This window comes from Sodiomyces alcalophilus (genome assembly GCF_042370955.1).
Source record: "Sodiomyces alcalophilus JCM 7366 unplaced genomic scaffold ACRALscaffold_4, whole genome shotgun sequence".
Classification (NCBI taxonomy): Eukaryota; Fungi; Ascomycota; class Sordariomycetes; order Glomerellales; family Plectosphaerellaceae; genus Sodiomyces; species Sodiomyces alcalophilus.
Genome location: NW_027263535.1, coordinates 5475203 through 5493116, shown reverse-complemented (window position 1 = coordinate 5493116; position 17914 = coordinate 5475203). Strand labels below are relative to the sequence as shown.

At 55.5% G+C, this 17914-nt stretch overlaps 10 protein-coding genes across 10 annotated transcripts; 6 read left to right on the top strand and 4 right to left on the bottom strand.

Annotated features, from left to right (window-relative positions):
* Window positions 1–22: 22 nt before the first annotated feature.
* On the top strand, window positions 23–1213 carry ACRALDRAFT_1081662 (uncharacterized protein). Its single transcript, XM_071019190.1, has 2 exons — window positions 23–532; window positions 647–1213. The coding sequence occupies exons 1-2, from the start codon at window positions 454–456 to the stop codon at window positions 988–990; spliced, it is 423 nt and encodes a 140-aa protein (XP_070875537.1). The 5' UTR covers window positions 23–453; the 3' UTR covers window positions 991–1213.
* A 138-nt stretch (window positions 1214–1351) lies between these two features.
* ACRALDRAFT_1081663 (uncharacterized protein) lies at window positions 1352–4920 on the bottom strand (the record flags this gene model as incomplete). Its single annotated transcript, XM_071019191.1, has 3 exons — window positions 1352–3107; window positions 3203–4295; window positions 4363–4920. The coding sequence occupies 3 exons, from the start codon at window positions 4918–4920 to the stop codon at window positions 2104–2106; spliced, it is 2655 nt and encodes an 884-aa protein (XP_070875536.1). The 3' UTR covers window positions 1352–2103.
* A 2462-nt stretch (window positions 4921–7382) lies between these two features.
* Window positions 7383–8414, top strand: ACRALDRAFT_210349 (uncharacterized protein; the record flags this gene model as incomplete). Its single annotated transcript, XM_071023137.1, has 1 exon — window positions 7383–8414. The coding sequence occupies one exon, from the start codon at window positions 7383–7385 to the stop codon at window positions 8412–8414; it is 1032 nt and encodes a 343-aa protein (XP_070875535.1).
* A 47-nt stretch (window positions 8415–8461) lies between these two features.
* ACRALDRAFT_210350 (uncharacterized protein) lies at window positions 8462–8893 on the top strand (the record flags this gene model as incomplete). Its single annotated transcript, XM_071023138.1, has 3 exons — window positions 8462–8575; window positions 8635–8795; window positions 8839–8893. The coding sequence occupies 3 exons, from the start codon at window positions 8462–8464 to the stop codon at window positions 8891–8893; spliced, it is 330 nt and encodes a 109-aa protein (XP_070875534.1).
* Window positions 8894–8938: 45 nt separating this feature from the next.
* Window positions 8939–9531, bottom strand: ACRALDRAFT_2042617 (uncharacterized protein; the record flags this gene model as incomplete). The annotated part of the gene is made up of 2 exons (XM_071021266.1): window positions 8939–9418; window positions 9508–9531. 2 exons carry the CDS (start codon window positions 9529–9531, stop codon window positions 8939–8941), a joined length of 504 nt encoding a protein of 167 aa, XP_070875533.1.
* An 816-nt stretch (window positions 9532–10347) lies between these two features.
* ACRALDRAFT_2028025 (uncharacterized protein) lies at window positions 10348–11361 on the top strand (the record flags this gene model as incomplete). The annotated part of the gene is made up of 2 exons (XM_071020505.1): window positions 10348–10364; window positions 10482–11361. 2 exons carry the CDS (start codon window positions 10348–10350, stop codon window positions 11359–11361), a joined length of 897 nt encoding a protein of 298 aa, XP_070875532.1.
* Window positions 11362–11550: 189 nt separating this feature from the next.
* Window positions 11551–12162, bottom strand: ACRALDRAFT_1070469 (uncharacterized protein; the record flags this gene model as incomplete). Its single annotated transcript, XM_071017771.1, has 1 exon — window positions 11551–12162. The coding sequence occupies one exon, from the start codon at window positions 12160–12162 to the stop codon at window positions 11551–11553; it is 612 nt and encodes a 203-aa protein (XP_070875531.1).
* Window positions 12163–12199: 37 nt separating this feature from the next.
* Window positions 12200–13228, top strand: ACRALDRAFT_210354 (uncharacterized protein; the record flags this gene model as incomplete). Its single annotated transcript, XM_071023140.1, has 7 exons — window positions 12200–12235; window positions 12263–12319; window positions 12441–12811; window positions 12889–12909; window positions 12948–12985; window positions 13085–13101; window positions 13175–13228. 7 exons carry the CDS (start codon window positions 12200–12202, stop codon window positions 13226–13228), a joined length of 594 nt encoding a protein of 197 aa, XP_070875530.1.
* A 52-nt stretch (window positions 13229–13280) lies between these two features.
* Window positions 13281–14530, bottom strand: ACRALDRAFT_2087883 (uncharacterized protein; the record flags this gene model as incomplete). Its single annotated transcript, XM_071022500.1, has 3 exons — window positions 13281–14014; window positions 14078–14389; window positions 14455–14530. Coding segments are annotated over 3 exons (1122 nt in total), but the record flags the coding sequence as incomplete, so codon positions are not given.
* Window positions 14531–14832: 302 nt separating this feature from the next.
* Window positions 14833–17438, top strand: ACRALDRAFT_1063567 (uncharacterized protein). The gene has a single exon (XM_071016819.1). The coding sequence runs from the start codon at window positions 14916–14918 to the stop codon at window positions 17079–17081; it is 2166 nt and encodes a 721-aa protein (XP_070875528.1). The 5' UTR covers window positions 14833–14915; the 3' UTR covers window positions 17082–17438.
* The last annotated feature ends 476 nt before the right edge of the window (window positions 17439–17914 follow it).

The following is a 17914-nucleotide window of genomic DNA, read 5'->3' as shown; positions in this document are numbered from 1 at the left end:
TTTTTTTTCCTTTTCCCTTCTCGTTTTCCCACCGAGTTCCCTCTCTGCAATCCTACCAAACCATCCGATTCTCCCTTGAACGGCTCCCCAGCTACGCATTGAATCACAACTTGAATCCTTCAATTCGAAAAGCTCCCCGAAGTCGTCATGTCTAGCCGTAAGAGAAAGCAGGAGGAGGAAGAGCTCGTCTCCCTCCCAGAAGACGACGAAAGCGAGGAAGAAGAAGAGTAGGTTGCTTCATCGTTTGCAAGCCTCCGCATACCCCTGTCCGGAGCTTGCAAGACTCCCTTCATTGCGCCAACATGCGCGTCGCTATCTCCCCCGTTCCTATGAATAGAAGGTCCTTCAGAATCTCATGCGCCAGCACCTTACATGTTAAACGACTAGTCGGCCGTACCTGAGCCAGGCTAATGAGCCCACGATAGATATGAGGACACCGAGGGTGAAGAGGAAATGAGTGATGATGAAGAGGAAGACGAAGAGTTCGAAGAAGGCGAGGGAGAAGCAGAGCCTTTGGGGAACGGCGCAGAACGTAAGACTCTATGGTTTTCCTACTCATCTTTCCCACTGCATCATCCCCCTCTTGCATTCACATATTTCTCTTCTCCTCGCATCTCTCCTGGACACTGCTAATTACGTTACCCAGACAAAGAGCGTCCCGCCAAACGGCAAAAGGTCGCGGTAGAAGAGGAAGTGGACGAACCAGACGCCGGTATTGAGGAGGGAGACGAGGGACAGGAAGAGGAGGAGGAGGAAACGGAAGAGGTGGAGGAGACGGAGGAGCAAGGAGAGGAGAAAGAAGGAGGGGAGGAGGAAGGAGAGGAGGAGGAAGAAGAAGAGGAAGACGATCAAGGCGATCAAGGCGATCAAGTGGCGACCAACGGAGTCGGGAAGACTGCCCCCACCAAAGGCACCGTCAAGGCTACCGAGATGCCTGCCGAAACCACCGAAGCGAAAGCCGTGGCGGTGAACGGCGATGTCGAAGCTTAAACTCAAGGCGTATCTTTGTCGCTTCCCAGTGCGGCGTGTCTGTCTTTGAATTATTTCTGTTTGGGTAGCGCGGATCATGCTCCTGCAAAGCTATTTTTGGCTTGAGTTATGCAGTCTGGTGCGATAGCCCAGGATCCTTCGATGCGACGAAGGCAATGGAATTGAAATGGAGGAGACTGGGACAATGCGAAATGTCCGTTATCCTACTTGAGCAGTGGGAGGCACAAAAGGCCCCCTCGTCTCATTTCTTCACCTTCTCGAATCGTGATCAATGCAATGCGAGCATGAGAATCCCACTGCCTTGATTCAACCACCACAGTATGATCAGGACGAGATCAGGGCCCGTTATTCCGTACCTGATCTTCATATTTCCTGTCTATTTCATAGGTAGTTGCCCTCTTTTCCTGTTTCCCATGACTCGTGTTGATCCCCTTTATTCGACATTCCACCAGGCGCAGAGTACGCGGCTCGGCTCGGTGACGGAAAACCAACTCAACTCGATATGGCTATCCCTTGATCCCACCTCTTCCCCTTTTCCGCAGGAACCAATAGCAGCCCAGGACCCAGTGATACTTTGCCATCCACGTAGCTTGGACATGCGGAGTTCTCCTAGTCCGAGTCCGAGAACAAACGTTAAACTCTTCTCCATCACGGCCGTTACAAAGTCCGGCTCCGACTCGGGATAAGATCATATTAAGACATTAGGATACATAGTGCATCTTTCTACTGGTCATAGCCAGTCCTCCCACATCGGGATATGCTCTCCAGATATCTTCCAGGCAAATAAGGCCATGGTAATAATGAATAATAGTAGTAATAATAACCCATATCCGACACAGCAAACAAAGAAGAATGAAAGGACCCAGAACTCACGTTATCCTTACCATGATAGCTGGGCGCCTTCCACTCAATGAACCCCCAAAGAAAAGAAAAAAAAAAGTAGAATGCTGCCAAGTCAGCATCGATGGGGTGCTGTCGTTCGTTCGCCACAGCAGCGACAACTGTGGCAACCATTTGTCGTTTCAATGGTCCAGAGGCGATTTGAGACTGCTCGCATGGCAATTAGAGGGTCGTACGCATCATTTCACGTAGCATACCGGCATCGTAGCCCCCTCACCTCACGAGGGTGGCTCGCCGGCCCCTTTCCTCCCTCTTCCCACCATGCCCCGTGACCCGCATCCAGTCCTCCCACTCCTTGCTGATCTCCATCAGCACGGAACCCATGACGGTTGCACTGGCCATCAGGCCGTGCCCCTCGCCTTCCAATACGCGCACCTCGCATCTCCGCATGGTCTTGCCCAGCCATCTCACGTTGTCTACTGGGACGCGCGTGTCTCGGCTGCCGTGATGAATGACGACCGGTCGCGTAATGTCGACATAGCGGAAACCGATGGTGTGCCGCCGTTCGAGGCAGACGAGGAGGTCGACGGCCGGGTTGGCGCCCGTGGTCGCTAGATCCCAGATGGCGTGGGTCAGCCGCGAATCGTATGTGACCTGGCGCTCCTTGTCGGCCATGGCGTCGGCGGCTGCGGTGATGATGGCGGCTTCGGGATCCGTCGTGTCGTGCTGCGAGCCCGAGCCGGAACCTTGGAGACCCGACTGCGAGGGGTGCGCGCGCAGGCGATCCATGGCGTCGGGCGCCAGAGAGCGACCAACTTCGGTTTCCCGGGTAGACTTTTTCCCGTGTGTTCCCAATTGAGCAATGTTTTCCTTGTCCAGGCTGGGTATCACGTCACGCTTGGTAGGCGCCGGTGTATCGCGGCCGGTAGTTTGGGTGGATTTGCGCTTGCCACGCCGAGGTGTCTTGGGGAGGGAACTTGTGATGGAGCTGCTCGTCGCCGTCATGAAGGAGCTATTGGCGGCTTTGAGGAACGGGGTCGGGAGGGCGCGGAGGATGCGTTGGGATGTCGGGATAGCATTGCTCGGCGGCAGAGTCTGGGAACCCCCAAAGACGTTCATCTGCGAAGGGGGAATCCAGGGAGCGAGGAGATGGATGCGGCCACGAATGTGCTGCGGCATTCGGAGTGCAGTCGCCAGTGCGTAGATGGCACCGGCCGAATGCGCGAGGATGGAAAACTTTGTGATCTTCAGTGCTTGGCATATGGCATACACGTCGTCTACACAAACACAAGAGCGCAGGTTAGCAGCGAGGCAAGAGACAACGCCAGCAGTAGGCATTTAGAATGTGATTGTGTAAACTGGGGCGACTTACCAGGCCAGCTGAGCGGCGTGGCCGTCCCGTCAGCATAGGGCTCGCTGTCGCCAACGCCTGGTCTATCTGGTGTGATGAGGCGGAGCTTGAGGGTAAAGGCCAGTTCGTCATAGAATGCGGTGATGTACCGGGTCAAGCCCATGCCGACGCAGCAGAAGACGGCAGAGCCGTCGGCGTCACCAACCTCGGAGAAGGATATGACTCTACCAGTCTGTGGGTGCTTGATTTTCTGGGACAGGCGTGGCGAGCAGAGGTATGATTCGACAGCGTCATCGATGGAGTCGGCACTCTGCGGACGTTCGTAGCCGGCAGGTATGGCGCTTTCCCGTTCGGTCGCGGTCGCTTCGTTGGGCTCGCTGCCGAATCCGCCATCAGGACGCGGGCTCAGAGGCGCAGAAAGTCGCTTCAACCTGGAGCTGCTCCTCTTGGGGCGGATCATCTCGTTGGGGTCGGGGGTCTGTCGTCCAGACTTTCTCTTGCTCTTATCCGCGCCATGTTCGTCGCGCCGCCGTCCCTGTGCCACGGCAGGGAAGGGCGCGCTATCCTCGAGCTCATCTCGAGCCTGGGGAGCTATGGTCGCCGCCGCTGAGGTCGTGTGGTTAGAGAACGGCTGGGCATGGACCTCGCCGCGAGCGAGGTCAGTCGACCTGGTGCGGGAGCCAGAGTCTGATATCCGCCGCCAGGATTCGTGCTTGCTCTGCCTGTTGCTGCTGCTATTCTTGGTGTGGCCGCGCTCCTCCGCCTCGGGTATTTTGTCTTTGGCAGCCTCCCCCTCTCTCTTCGCGCGAGAGCTACGAGCAGACGACCGTTTCGTGGTGTTGGCCGACTTGCGAAGCGAAGAGTCCCGGGCGGGAATGGGCCGCGGGCTCGAGGTGGCATCCATGGCGGATTCCTCGAGCGGCGGCACGTTTTCTCGACTGTAGAGCTCGCTGGCGGCGCAGGGCTCTTCGCTGATTGGTGTTTCGGCGAGGAAAGGGTCCGGGCGTGGGGTAATGAAATCGTCTGACTGGGTGCTGGTTCGCCTCTTTTCGTATTCTCTCTCGCGTAGCCGTTCCTTGGAGCTCATGTACATCAGGCCCATGTGGCTCCTGCTCTGTTTCCTGCCCCAGCTATCGCGTGAGCGCGACCGGCTTCGTATGGAATCGGAGGCGGGGGGCGACGCCGCGTTCTACTGAAAGATTTCCGATGCTCTGGGTATCATCACGTGAACCGAGCGATCCTTTGGAAGAGGGACGAGAGCCGCCTCGCAGGATGGACTTGAGCCCGCCGCTGGACTCGCGGGAAGGGGATTTTTGGGCGGTGAGCGGGGAGAGGCCCGAGGGTGGTTTGGAAGTTCGGACAACGGGGGGGCTGGCGGCGAGGTCGTCAAGGGCAACGCTCTCCTCGCGCAAGTCGTCGAGGGAGGGTTGGGAGTAGGCACCGTAGTCGACGCCAAAGCTACCGAAGCTCGCGTTACGAGGCGAATTAGGAAGGGAGAGGCTCGTCAACGAAGGGCCCTCAAAGTGACGGTCGGCGGGTTTGGAGATGACGGAGAGGCTGCTGATGAGGGAGGATATGACTTCGGGGGAGGCAGGCTGCACGTCGGAGGATCTGTGGGGTGCCGAGCCTGCTACGCCTGCCGGGCCTTGCAACGACCGACGACGTGAGGAGAGGCCGGTGCTGGTGTGATGATGCCGGGTGCGGTGTGGGATAGGGGGCGGAGGATCGGCGTTGTCCATGGTGGTGGTGGCTATGGAGCCAACGTCCCGGACACAAACAACCACGGCCGACAGGCAAAGGATTCCCGGGTTACCAAGACAAGACTTGAGTTCCTAGCGGACCAGACGGCACTAGTCGCTGTTCGCTGCACACTAGGTTGGTGCGGTGCGGTGCGGTGTGGGCTTCGCAGGCTGCAGGGCGATGCAAGGGCGGACGGGGGCAAGGAGAGAATGCAGGGCGAACCAAATGCGCGGGGGGGGTGTCGTCCGATTGATCGAGGTCGTTTGCAGAGGCTGGGCTCTGACACGGATATTAGGGTCGTATTAATTATATCCCAACTCGAGAGATTTCTTTTTCGTTCTAGTAAACGGGAGGCCACATCGTTACAAGGGGTATAAAAAGGTCGGGCGAAGAGATGATTCCAGTCGGGTTGTTGAAAGAATCGGACCTGCAATACGCCGCAGGAGGTGGAAGTAAAGGAGAAGCAGGAAAATCGAAAGCAACAGGCAATAGACGTAAAAAGGTCGGGCCGAGAGACAGGGTCCAAGAGACTGTGAAGGCGACATACCCAACACGTACGGAGTACTAGTTACTTAAGCTAGGTACCTACCTATCTTAATTCCCGGCAGCGGAACACGAGTCGATATCAACTCGGCAGACTGTACAACGTATGAATATTATCCCCTGTATCTGCGCGAGTTAAGCCTAGAATGCCGCTAAGTATATAAGAAAGCAAAGCCAAACGCGGGACCGGGAAGGGAAGGCAGAGACATGACAAGAGACACGGATATTTTGTATCGTCACCTCCGCTTGTATGTACTCCGTACGCCGTGTTCGCGTAGAAGGTACATGCAGTCGTCATGCCTTCCTAGGTACATATGTACAGATTCTCTGCAGCTCACCGAAACAAAATCCCTCTGGCTGCAGTGAAACCATGCCGAAGACCTACAACGCTTGTAAACGTACCTAGGCACGAATACATACGTTGTAGAGACATTGCAACGAGGTGCTCCGTGTTATAGGCAGTGTCTTTTAACAGTATGCATTGGGTACAAACTCACCTCCTTTCTCATGTATTCGAATATGCGCAGGCTATCTATAATACACTACTAACTAGCAGTATGCAGCACAGCTTCGCTATTCGAATACATCATCCAGCCAACGTTCAGCAGACAACGACATACGAAGTACGAAATACGAAGTATATACAAAGCAACTTGAAGACATTCCGGCGTCGTCCGTCCCTGGCGCTAACAGCCACGACCTTACAACGTAATCACATGGTACGAATGACGGACAATTGCTACCAGTCATTGGCCAGTCGAGCACTGTTTCCCCCATAGTTGGGCGAGCTTGTCTCGCCAGCGGGTCTAGCGTGCAGGGCCCTCGCTGTGTCATCCAGGGGTAATCTCTCGGGTCCCACTTGAACCCCCCGCCAGCAGGTCTCAGCACCAGACATATTCTGTCTAACATATTCGTACAACGTAGTGTACTGCTGGGCACTTCATGAGCAAGGCCGCTTATAGGGTTTCCTCACTTGCGAGGAAGTACCTACTCCAAATGGGCGCCGAACCGGTGTATACGTTGTATTACCTGGCTGCATCGAGGAGAACGAATCTACCTTGACGGTGAGATTTTGCGCTTCGTAGGCCTCGAGGCTACGTCATAGGCTCCGACACGGGCCATCACAGTTGTATTCCAGGGAGGACTGATATTCGGATAAGCAGTTCCAAGACGAAATACACCCGACCGCTTCGCCGTGTAAGAGACAGTAGGTTGCTTGGATGGTTTTGCGATCGGTCATTATCCTCACCGGGACTCGGGACACAAGACCATGAAAGTAATCGCCAACTTACTATTTACATAGCGGGCTGCGTGAACACATCGACCCGTAGGTATGTAAGTTGGCGATATCCAATCCTTCCGATAGACCTTTCGTCGATAATGAGCACTGTTTTCATGGTTCTCCGATTCCTGACCAACGGCTTCGGTGTGATGATCATACCGACAAAGCCGTTGGTCAGGACCTTCACCGACGACTCACCGAACCAAGCCGCTACGAATACGTACAGCTACCGACGTCATAGCCCTCTGTCAAGCAGCCACTACCTTCAACGGTTGATATGGGTTGTCCCAACTTGAGTAGGATACTACACTACCTAGGTGGACAGATAAGATTAAAGAGGAGAGCACTGGAAGGACGTCATAGGCATCGCCGGGGAAGTTTATTCGTTTCACCAAGCTGGTTCGTCAAGGCATCAATTCTGACCAGCTACATCATTGATGCCTATGCTTCCGCCTCATACCATACCTAGCTTGTATACAAAATCAACCATCTCACGTCTTCACTCGAATGGGTCTTCTATAACTTATCCCGACTCCCACGCAAAGGGGTTTAGTTCAACGTCTGCAGTAGCACTGGTTCTCATCTCAGGAAAACCGAGTGTTGTTGATACCAGCCAAACTCTCCGCCTCGCCCACCATGGATCTTATCCTTTCCCTTCCTATCGTATCCTATTTCCTCGCACCCTCCGTCGCCTCCTGGTCCACCTCCCTCAATCTTATCTTCTTTTACATGACCTGGTCCGTCCTCGTCTTGTCTCACAGCGCTCTCAAAATCGAGCTGATCGGCCTATTCGCCCTTCGTCTCGCCCTCTGGCTCGCACCATCCCTACTTTTCCTCGCCTTCGATACACTTCTCCCATCCGTCGCCGCCTCTCTCAAGGTGGGCGGTGCGTCCTCACTGCCCTCTGCCCAGAAGAACAGTGCGCAGCTTCTGCGGACCTTCGCCCTGACCATCTTCAACCTCGCCCTATCCGCTGGCCTAGAAGCCGCCGTCACCATGTTCTGGTGCTACGCCTTCGGAGGCCCGGTCTTCAAGACCTCCACCACCCTGCCTCTCCCGTGGCAGCTCGTCAAGCACCTCGCCCTGCTCCTCGCCGGCCGCGAAGTACTAACCTACTACATCCATAGCGGCATCCTGCATGCTAAATCCTCGAATCCCGTCGCAAAATGGCACGCAGAGTACGCCCACAGCCGCAGAACACCACTCTTTTCGCTCCTCCTCTTCGCCGACCACCCCGTCCCATTTCTCCTCCACCGTTTCGCCCCGATGTATCTCCCCGCCATGGCGGTGCGCCCCCACCTCCTCGTATACCTCATCCACGTGGCGCTTTGCACGGGTGAGGAAACCCTGGCCACGAGCGGCTACTCCGTGGTCCCCGGTATAATCATGGGAGGCATCGCCCGCCGCACAGCCGCCCATTACGCATCCGGCGGCTCGGGGAACTATGGTGCTTGGGGTCTTCTGGACTGGCTACATGGCACAACTCGCGGGCAGGATGTCATGGGGGACATGAAAGACGAGGCAGAGAAGCATGCGGTGAAGGAAAGAGGGGAGAAGGCTGCCACGAACGGCCTATCAGTGGTGAAGGAGGGGATTGACGGGCTAAAGAAAGGCGGAAGGGGAAGACCCAAAAAAGCCAAGGCGGAGAAGGAGAAGGAGGAGTCATAGGGAGCTGAATAAGTGTAGCATGTTGTTTGCGGTCGTATAATATTGACATGTGTCGTTCTGTTGTCATGTTCTCCTCTTCCTGTTACTGCCTATCATGGCAGTCCGCATGTTCGTCAAGAATGAAGCTGCGTGGTTTCGACGGCTATAGCCTTGAAATATCTGTTCATTATGGTTCGTAGCTATAACCCCGGTGAAAAAGCAACACACTGAAAGGTTCTAGTTTGCTCTTATGCATATTCTGCGTCTCATGACAGTGTTTGATCGCCCAACGCCGAGGGGACCTACCATCTCAGGCTCCGGCTTCCTAGCTAAAACATGTCTCGTTCAACGCCAGAACGCCCCCTCTCGTTTCCGTCCCTACGCAAAGAGAAAGAAAGATTTGTCGTATCTTCAAGTCGTTATTCACTGATCGCATTCCGCCGAGCGTAACGGCCCCTGCGCGGGCGGGGGACACCAGGTATGAGGCCGGTTTCGCTTGACAGGGCCTCCCCGTAACGACGCTCCAGCTCGCGTTCGTCGCCACTCTACTTCGACTTATCCGACGCGGGAGGAGCCTCGGTAAAGGTGGGGGGACCTTTGGCGTAGCGGGTGACATATTGCCTGGCGGTCTTCTCAAACTCCTGGCGGTTGTTGCGGTACTCGTCGGCGATTCGGGATTCCAGGGGATCGTCGGGCTGGGGTTCGACGAGAAGCTGACGCACCGCCTCCAGAACAGCAGAGATCTTGGTGGCCGGTTTCCAGTTCTCCGACTTGAGGACTGAGAGACAGATATTGCCCAGGCTATCATTGGTGATGTTGGGATGGTAGATGCGAGTCAAAACGCGGACGACGGGTGGCTTGAAAGGATAATCCGTCGGCAAGGTCAGCAGCACGGCATAGGTTCCGCCCTCGTAGACGCTCGAGGCTGGACCAGCCAGTGTCACCTGCCATGTGTACAGGTCAGATTCGTCTTTGAGAGCCACAGTCATGTCTTGTGGTGGGTTGGCGGTGCATTCAGTGAGCTCCTACATACATCGCCAGACGCTGCGTTAGCTTGTTTTACCCTCTAATCATGAGTCTGCAGGAGATGTGGGATCGGTAAACGAAGACGTGCCTTGGAGATTCGTTTGCTCGCCATTGTGCTCGGAGTTTGAGTGGTTCGACGTAGGTCAGGTAAGAGAGGAAGAGGCGGGGTAGTCTGTCAGATATAAGCCCTGGAATGACACCCGGAATGGTAACCAAGGGCAGGAGCGTGCAGGAGCGGGCAGGTTCTTGCAGAGACAAGAATGGTGATATGGAATTCGGCGTTGTTGGTCGGTGTTTGGGAGATTGCACTCGTTGGGGATGGAAGCTTCTACTGGGAAGTTATGACAGTGAGCTGCTGTGTTAAGCTACGAAGTACAGGGAAAGCTATGACGGCCTGAGCTCAGTTCATAATATGGAAGCCATGTCACACCTGCCTAGGTACCTAGGTACCTAGAGTAGGCAGGGCCACTGCGCCACAGGTGGCTCCCAGTGGCTCCCCCCTCACCTCCACCAGGCATACAGAGTGGGTGCGATGACGTTACCGCAGAAGATGGTAACAGCATGCATCGATTTTCGGACGAACGGGCTTCGCAATATTCCGCGATTATTCCTTAGCTGGACGAAAGAAACGCTTTGAGTGGTAACGCCGACTAATCGCTCTGTAGATCGCATCATTTCGTCAACTGGATAGGTGCGCTTGTAGGAGGTGAGAGGGGAAAGACTGTCGCTGGTGGGGGGACTAGGCGTGGAGGGGGAGGGGTAGTGGAAATGTATCCGAGCAAGTGCGAGTATATACTTCGTACCACGCTTCTAATAAAGTCATCCTCTTCAAATCGAATCTCAAGTTGCTACTGCCAGTTGTTCTTCACTTGGTCTTTGAACCATCACGCACCCTCTCTCATAAAGACGCCCTACGCCCTCACAAACCATGACTCAACAAACCACGTAAGTTTTGATCATCCGTAAAGCTGTCGCCAACTGATGGGGACGCGTGTCTTCTCGTGACCCTGGGCCGAGAAAGGCGACCTGTTATCAGAGCTTGGTTGATTGACGCTGGGACAGACGCACCTTCACCCTCAACACCGGGGACAAGATCCCCGCCGTCGGCTTGGGTACTTGGCAATCCAAGCCCAACGAGGTCAAGCACGCCGTCGAGGCCGCCCTGCGCCGCGGCTACCGTCACATCGATACGGCCCTGGCATACAACAACGAACGCGAGGTCGGCGATGGCATCAAGGCCTCGGGCGTTCCCCGTGAAGAGATCTGGATCACCACCAAGCTGGACAACCCATGGCATAAGCGCGTGCCAGAGGGCCTCGCCTCCTCCCTCGAGAGCCTACAGACTGACTACATCGACCTCTACCTGATCCACTGGCCCTCCAGCACCGACCCCAACGACCTCAAGAAGCATTACCCGGACTGGGACTACGTCGATACCTGGCGGGAGATGCAGAAGCTCGTCGGCACCGGCAAGGTCCGCAACATTGGCGTGTCCAACTTTGGCATCACCCACCTCGAGCGCCTGCTCAACGACCCGTCCTGCAAGATCGTGCCCGCCGTGAACCAGATCGAGCTGCACCCCTGCAACCCTTCGCCCAAGCTGCTCGAGTACAACACGAGCAAGGGCATCCACACCACCGCCTACTCGTGCCTCGGCAGCACCGACTCCCCCCTTTACAAGAACGAGGCGCTGCTGAGCATGGCCAAGGCCAAGGGGAAGACCCCGCAGCAGGTTCTCCTGCACTGGGGACTCCAGCGCGGCACGAGCGTCATCCCCAAGTCGGTGACCAAGGAGCGCATCGATGCCAACTTTGACCTGGACGGCTGGGAGCTGACGGACGACGAGATGAAGCAGCTGTCTTCCTTCACGGAGCGGTTCAAGGTCTGTGATGGTACCTTCTTGCCCGATGGTGTGAAGGTCTTCCTCGGCGACGATGAGTAAAAGAGGGAAGAAGCTGGGTAATGAACGGACAACATAAGGTGTGGGCAACGGCGGATAAAAAGTACCGTCGGGCGTTAATGTAATGGGTATAGGTAGAAGGATACGCTCGGATGGTACGCTAGAGAAGCAAAAGTGCAGAGTCAAAATGCATGCATGGAAACAAAGTGCCAATCCGAGCCAACGCACGCGCTAGAGTTTCGACTTGTCTTTCCGTGATTCGACTCCTTCTCCTTCTTCATCTTCTTCCCTCAAGATGTCCGCAATGGCTTCTCTCAGCTCCCGCGCTAGTTGATCCGCGTCCTCCTCGTCGAGATCCTCCCTCTTCCCTCGACCGAACATGGTGAAACTCTCGCTGTATCTCCCGCTCGCACGTAGCTCCGGCCGCGGGATGAGGTGGAAATGCAGGTGCATGACGACCTGCGCCGCGGCCGCGCCGTTGTTCTGGACGACATTCCAGTCCTCGACGCCCGTGACGCGCGTCAATGCTTTCGAAAGGATGGGGAGATGACGGCCTAGATCGGCGGCTTCGTCCCGCGTGGCATCGGTGAGTTTGGGGCGGTGTGTGCGGGTGCAGAGCAGTAGGTGGCCGCGGGATAGGGGCATAATGTCGAGGAAAGCGATGAGGGTGTCTGTGGAGAGAACGACAAACGCCGCGGGCGTTGTCTTGGTCGGGTCGGTTTCATGATGATCGTGGTCGTTTGGCGGGCTGGTTGCGCTAAATGGCGGGAAGTGGTCGGCGATGGTGCAGAAAGGACAATTCGACTCGTGAGCATCGACGCCTGCTTCGAATGTGGGTGTCATGATGTGAGGTAGGAAATCGAGGGAAAATATAGTGGCAATGAAAACATCACATAAGAATCCCAATTACTGCCACGTCTAGAACTACATTACATGTATGCAGTGCGACTGGATGGAAAAGAGTTGGAAATACTCCATAGGTATATGCATGGTCATGGCGGTGGAAGCAGCTGAGGACGACCGCCTTTACAAAAGCTGACCGCCTAGAAATTCTGCCGCTCTGCGATATTTGACCAATCATAATTAAGGTGCCGAAGATAAGGGCCTTGAAGATAGGACAGGTGCCCCACCCTTATTCCCTTATCAAACCCAAACGTCAGATTCGATTCTGTGGCCAAAGAAAAGCTGCACTCCGCCTCCTGCATCAACTCAGAGCCCGAGCACAGACACGGAAAGAATCGATTCCCCATACTCATCCACATCCTCTCATCATGTCTCGCGAAGTCTACCAAGTCCCATCCGCTGGCCAGGCTGCCAACCCGGCAGCCGTGGGCAAGTCCTTCGATGCCTACGGCGGAGGTGCTGCCGAGGTCGGTCCCCAGATGCAGTACCTCTGCGGTGATTGCGGCTTGAAGTTCCAGATGCGTCGCGGCGATGCTATTCGGTGCAAGGAGTGCGGATGCCGAATTCTCTACAAGGAGCGCACCAAGAGGTGAGTCATGCACGATGCCTATGGTGGCTCCGAGTCGCGATAGCTAACAATATATACGCAGAATGGTTCAGTTTGAGGCGCGATGATACGATACAATTGTCGGCTTTTGATTTTAGTCCCCTTGAACATTTCCGAGTGCACCTTACATGTCGGAACTCGGTGCGCCACGTCTGGGTACGCGGGCATTAGAGATCGTGTATTGGAAGAGCGGCGGAGCCGGTACCGCTTATTTTGAGAGAGGGGGGCACGGGGGGCGTCGTGTGTACATTTCAGGCATCAGGGCGTCCGGTGTCAGTTCATCAACAGGGAACTACTCATGATTTCTTTTTTGCATTCGGCAAAATTCAACATTTATTGTCCTAGGTATCCATGTCCGCGCAGTTTGTTTGGTTACCCCCTCCTCAAACGCCAATGTGATTGTTATCCTGACTTTTAATCCCCTGGATCGTTGTGGGCAGCATCAACCTTTCTGGTTGTGGAGGTATTTGGCAAAGCTTGCATCCGCCATAATGGAGTCTTGCTCTGATGTTAGCGCCGCCTCGTACCTCGATTGCAGTCCTTCTCGGTCGCTTTCATCGTCGGGGATATCATCGTCGTCTACGTCGTCAGCCGGGTCAATATCGTCTCCATCCTTATTCTTATTCTTAGCCGCATTCACCGACATTCCCTTCCTTGTCGCCCGCCTCTGCTCGTCCCGCTCTTGTCTCCTGCGCTGCAGCTCGGGCAGATAGTCTTGTTTGAACTCTTCGGCCTTTTCTTGAACGGCCGCAAAGAATTCCTCCATGCCGGTACCCAGCCTAGAGCTCACGGGAACGAAACTCAGGTGCGAGTAGAACTCTTCCAAGACCAGGCTCATCGAGCTGGTCAAGCTGCTGATGTATCCGGAGCCTCCGGGACCGCCCTCGCCCATGCCGTCACCGAACTGTTCCTCCTGTACCGCAGCCTGGAAGGCTTCGAAATCTGTCATCCACTCTTTCGCGAAACTAGCATCCTGCACATCCGTTTTGTTGAATACGAGAATCATGGGTAATTTCGTCTTGTAGAGAATACTGCAGGCATAAAGCATGTTACTGATGAATGTATTCGTCGATGCAGTACGGGGAGTGTCGATTATATAGGCAATGACTGTGGGAAATGATGACGCCAGAGACTCGAGGAGAATGGTGCCGCTCGCAGACCAGACGAAGACTTCAATCTGTCCAGCTGTAAGGGGGGTATTAGCACGGAACATACTAGAGGTGTCGATCAAGAGGGGACGGGTCTTACGCGTGTCCACGAGGATATGTTGAACCGGTTTCTTCTGGGGATTGCTCGGATCCGGTGTTGTCCTCTTTTCAAGAAGATTGACGATCTGATCGACCTTGGTGGCGAACAAGTTCAGGGAGGTGAGGATGCCCCCGTTGGGCCCTAGGTTGTACTGCTTCATGACTTCTTGGTAGTTGACCGAGTCGCGGATATCGATATTGCTCTCGAAAGGGACATTGAGAACTGCGGGATCGAGGTTGATGATATAGGGCGGGTCATTTTGGCCATGGAGGTACGAGTTGATGCGCCGCATGAAAGTCGTTTTGCCCGAGCCTGCGCAAGGCAGCGGATTAGCTGTAGTCCATAGCGGGAGGAGGAGCGCAGAAGAGAAGAAATACCGGCCATCCCGACACAGACGATGGCAACGGGCGACTTGCCCGTTGTCTCTGCAGACTTGCCCGCTGCCTCTGCAGCCGGCGCAGAAGATGACGAAGAAGAAGCCATCTTGAGCAATCGGAGAGTGCACAGTGAAGGAATGTCAGTGAAATAAATGATTGGAAATAAACGTAGGGCTGGTGCAACACGAGGCCTGGATGGAAGTTCTTCGTAGTTTCCATATCGGTGATAACCCTGCCCCGCGTGGGGCTAGAATCTGGATAGGTATGGACTGAACATATTCGTACTGTGCGGAGTATCTATAGTAGCCTTAGGTACCTATTCAGAGCACCTACGTCAGGGCGGCACGAGCAAATGGGTTCACTCTGCGGTGCCAAGGTACCGTACAGGAATTAAAGAGCTCCCCATTGCATCAATTGGCAAGCGAGATTCGAGGTCGACGGCAACCGGTATTACATTCAAAATGGACGGTCTGGATGAATTTGAAAAGGCGCTTGCTGCAGAGAAAGGAGAAAGGGAACGTATCGAGCGTGAAAAGGAAGAGCGAAGGCAGAGGAAAAAACACCGACATCATCATCGACACGACCGCGAAGATGGCGAGCGACACTCGGAGCGTCGCCGAGACAAAGATTCCGAGCGGCGACGCGACAGAGACCGAGATCGTGATGGGAATCGTCACCGCAAGTCAAGTCACCGCGAGGAAGACGACGAACAGAGGCGTCATCGCCATCACAGATCAACCCGCACGCGTGAGGACGAAAGTCACAGGCACAAGCGGCGGAGGCATTCTGACGAGGACGATGACCGCGCGTCAAGACGAAAGAGGCGATCCAGTACCGACGAAAACTCTTTCCTCGATGTCGCAGATCCCAAAGAGCGGCTTCCGTTGCCAAACGAAGAAAAAACGCCCGATGCTGTTGCTGCCGATCGCGCGCCACTCGTGAGGGATTCTTGGATGACCGCACCGTCGGCACTGGACGTCGACTACGTTCATCGTCGCGACAAGGGTGCCGAACCGGTGATCCGAGAAGAACCCGCGCGCGTGGTACACGATCGCGAGATCAATCGAGACATTGGTGACTTGAGCCAGGACAAGCCCTCTTCTCCTTCCGAGAGGAAGGTTACCTACAAATTTGGCGACCAGGGATCACAGTGGAGAATGATGAAGCTCAGAGCGGTCTACACCATGGCAGAGCAGACTGGGCGCTCGGTGGAAGACGTGGCCCTTGAGCGGTACGGTGACCTACAAGACTTTGACGACGCTCGGGAAGAGAAGATGGAGCTAGACAGGCAGAAGATATATGGCGAAGGCTACGTCGGAAAGGAACAGCCCACGGGCGACCTGTACCGCGAGCGTCTGGAGAAGCTTCGAGCCGCCGAGAAGCGAGAAGAAAGCCCCGCGGCGGAACTCGTGCAAGGGGCCGTCATCCCCGACCCTCCCGTGCAGACGCCCATGGATCAGACCACGCTCAACCGCCTGCGGGCGCAGATGGTCAAAGCCAAGCTACGCAGGGCACCCGACGCCGCAAAGCTCGAAGAAGAATACAACCAGGCCGCAGCTAGCTTCGCGACCAACGGGCCTCAGGCGGTGGTACTCGGCCTGCAGGACAACCGGATGTTGGCGGGTACCCGGGCAGAGGTGAAGCAGGTCGAGACCAAACGGGGTCGCGAGCGAGGCAAGGTGGAGGAGAACGAGGACATGACCATCGAGGACATGGTCCGCGAGGAGCGGCGGACACGCGGGCAAGCAGGGGGCGAGGGTATGAGGTTGGCCGAACGGATCGCCAAGGACACGGGATTCGACGACGATCTCGAATACATGGACGAGAACGCCGACAAGCTGGCGAAGCGGGTGCACAAGTCGGACATCAACCTCAAGGACGTCGCGGTCAACGAGTACCAGAAGCTAACGCGCATCCTCGAAAACTGCCCTCTCTGCTACCACGAAGACAAGGACAAAGACCAGATGCCCATCGCGCCGGTTGTGTCTCTGGGAACGCGTGTGTACTTGACGCTGCCGACGGAGCCCGAGGTCAGCGAGGGAGGGGCGGTGCTGGTGCCGTTGGCGCACCGCAAGAACCTGCTCGAGTGCGACGACGACGAGTGGGAGGAGATTCGCAACTTTATGAAGTCCTTGACGAGGATGTACCACGAACGGGGCCAGGACGTCATCTTTTACGAAAACGCGGCGGCGCCCCAGCGACGCCTGCACGCGGCCATGACGGCGCTTCCCATCCCGTACGAGGACGGGGCCATGGTGCCGGCCTACTTCCGGGAAGCGTTCCTGACGACAGACGAGGAATGGTCGCAACATCGGAAAGTCATCGACACGGGGGCCAAAGCTGCGGAAGGGTTGGGCCGGATGGCATTCCGGCGGACGATCGCCAAGGAAATGCCGTACTTTCACGTGTGGTTCAACCTCGATGGGGGGTTAGGTCACATCATCGAGAACGCCGACATGTGGCCGCGAGGCGATCTTTTCGTGAGAGAAGTTGTGGGAGGAATCCTGGACGCACCGCCCAATGTCATCAAGAAGCAGGGTCGGTGGAGGCGAGAAGACCCGAGGGTGGAAGGGTTTAAGAAGGGGTGGAGGAAGTTTGACTGGACGCGGATGCTTGCGAATAGTTGATTTTTTTTTTCAAGCTGAAAGGTTGACATTGTTGTCTGTCGGTGACACCACAACATGTTTTAATTATTGTTGTTTCTGGTCTCCTCTTATGGTGCGTCGTTTTGGACTTGGACATGGTGAGCTGCCAGTTACTACTGAGGTCTGTAACGTGTGGAGTCGTACAGTAATTATCTGTTGACACGGCCCGATACGCAATCAGGACCCTGGCTGACGCTAGAGATTCCGAAGAGGTGGTACCCAGTACGGTCCGCAGGGCAGGGGCCAGTGTCGGCCCCGCACTGAGACTGTGGTCCTTCTGGAGTTGGGACCTTGGGATGTTATAGGTAGGTACGTCGTAATACTTTGGACATTGTCGATACAACGTACATCGACCAAATGCACGGTACCTTACAGAGGGGTTTTACGAGGTAATAGCTCTTGCGCCCTGCTGTACTGCGTAAATGGATCTGTCCTCCAGCTCTCCGCATCGTCCAAAGCGCCATAGGCCCATAGAGCATTGCCACACGTATCGCCCCCTCCTCCCCGAAGGCTCCGTTTGCCGCCCTCCTCCAACTCATCATTTCATTCCCATGGATACTTTCCGCCTTCCTTATCAACCTACCAAAGACATTGCAGTGCAGATAGCATCCGACGGATTTCTCCAACCTACAATCGACCCAGCATCTCTTCCGATCGACTCTTCTCGAGAGACACGAGCGCCCAGTCACCGCTGACCAAACCAACCCCATCGTCCATTGTGGAACCCTTGGCGGCGACACGTTTCTCCCCTTTCCGAAGGCCCTCTGTCGTCATCGAACTCTCATCCTTTTGCCCCAGTCAGAAAACTGGGAACG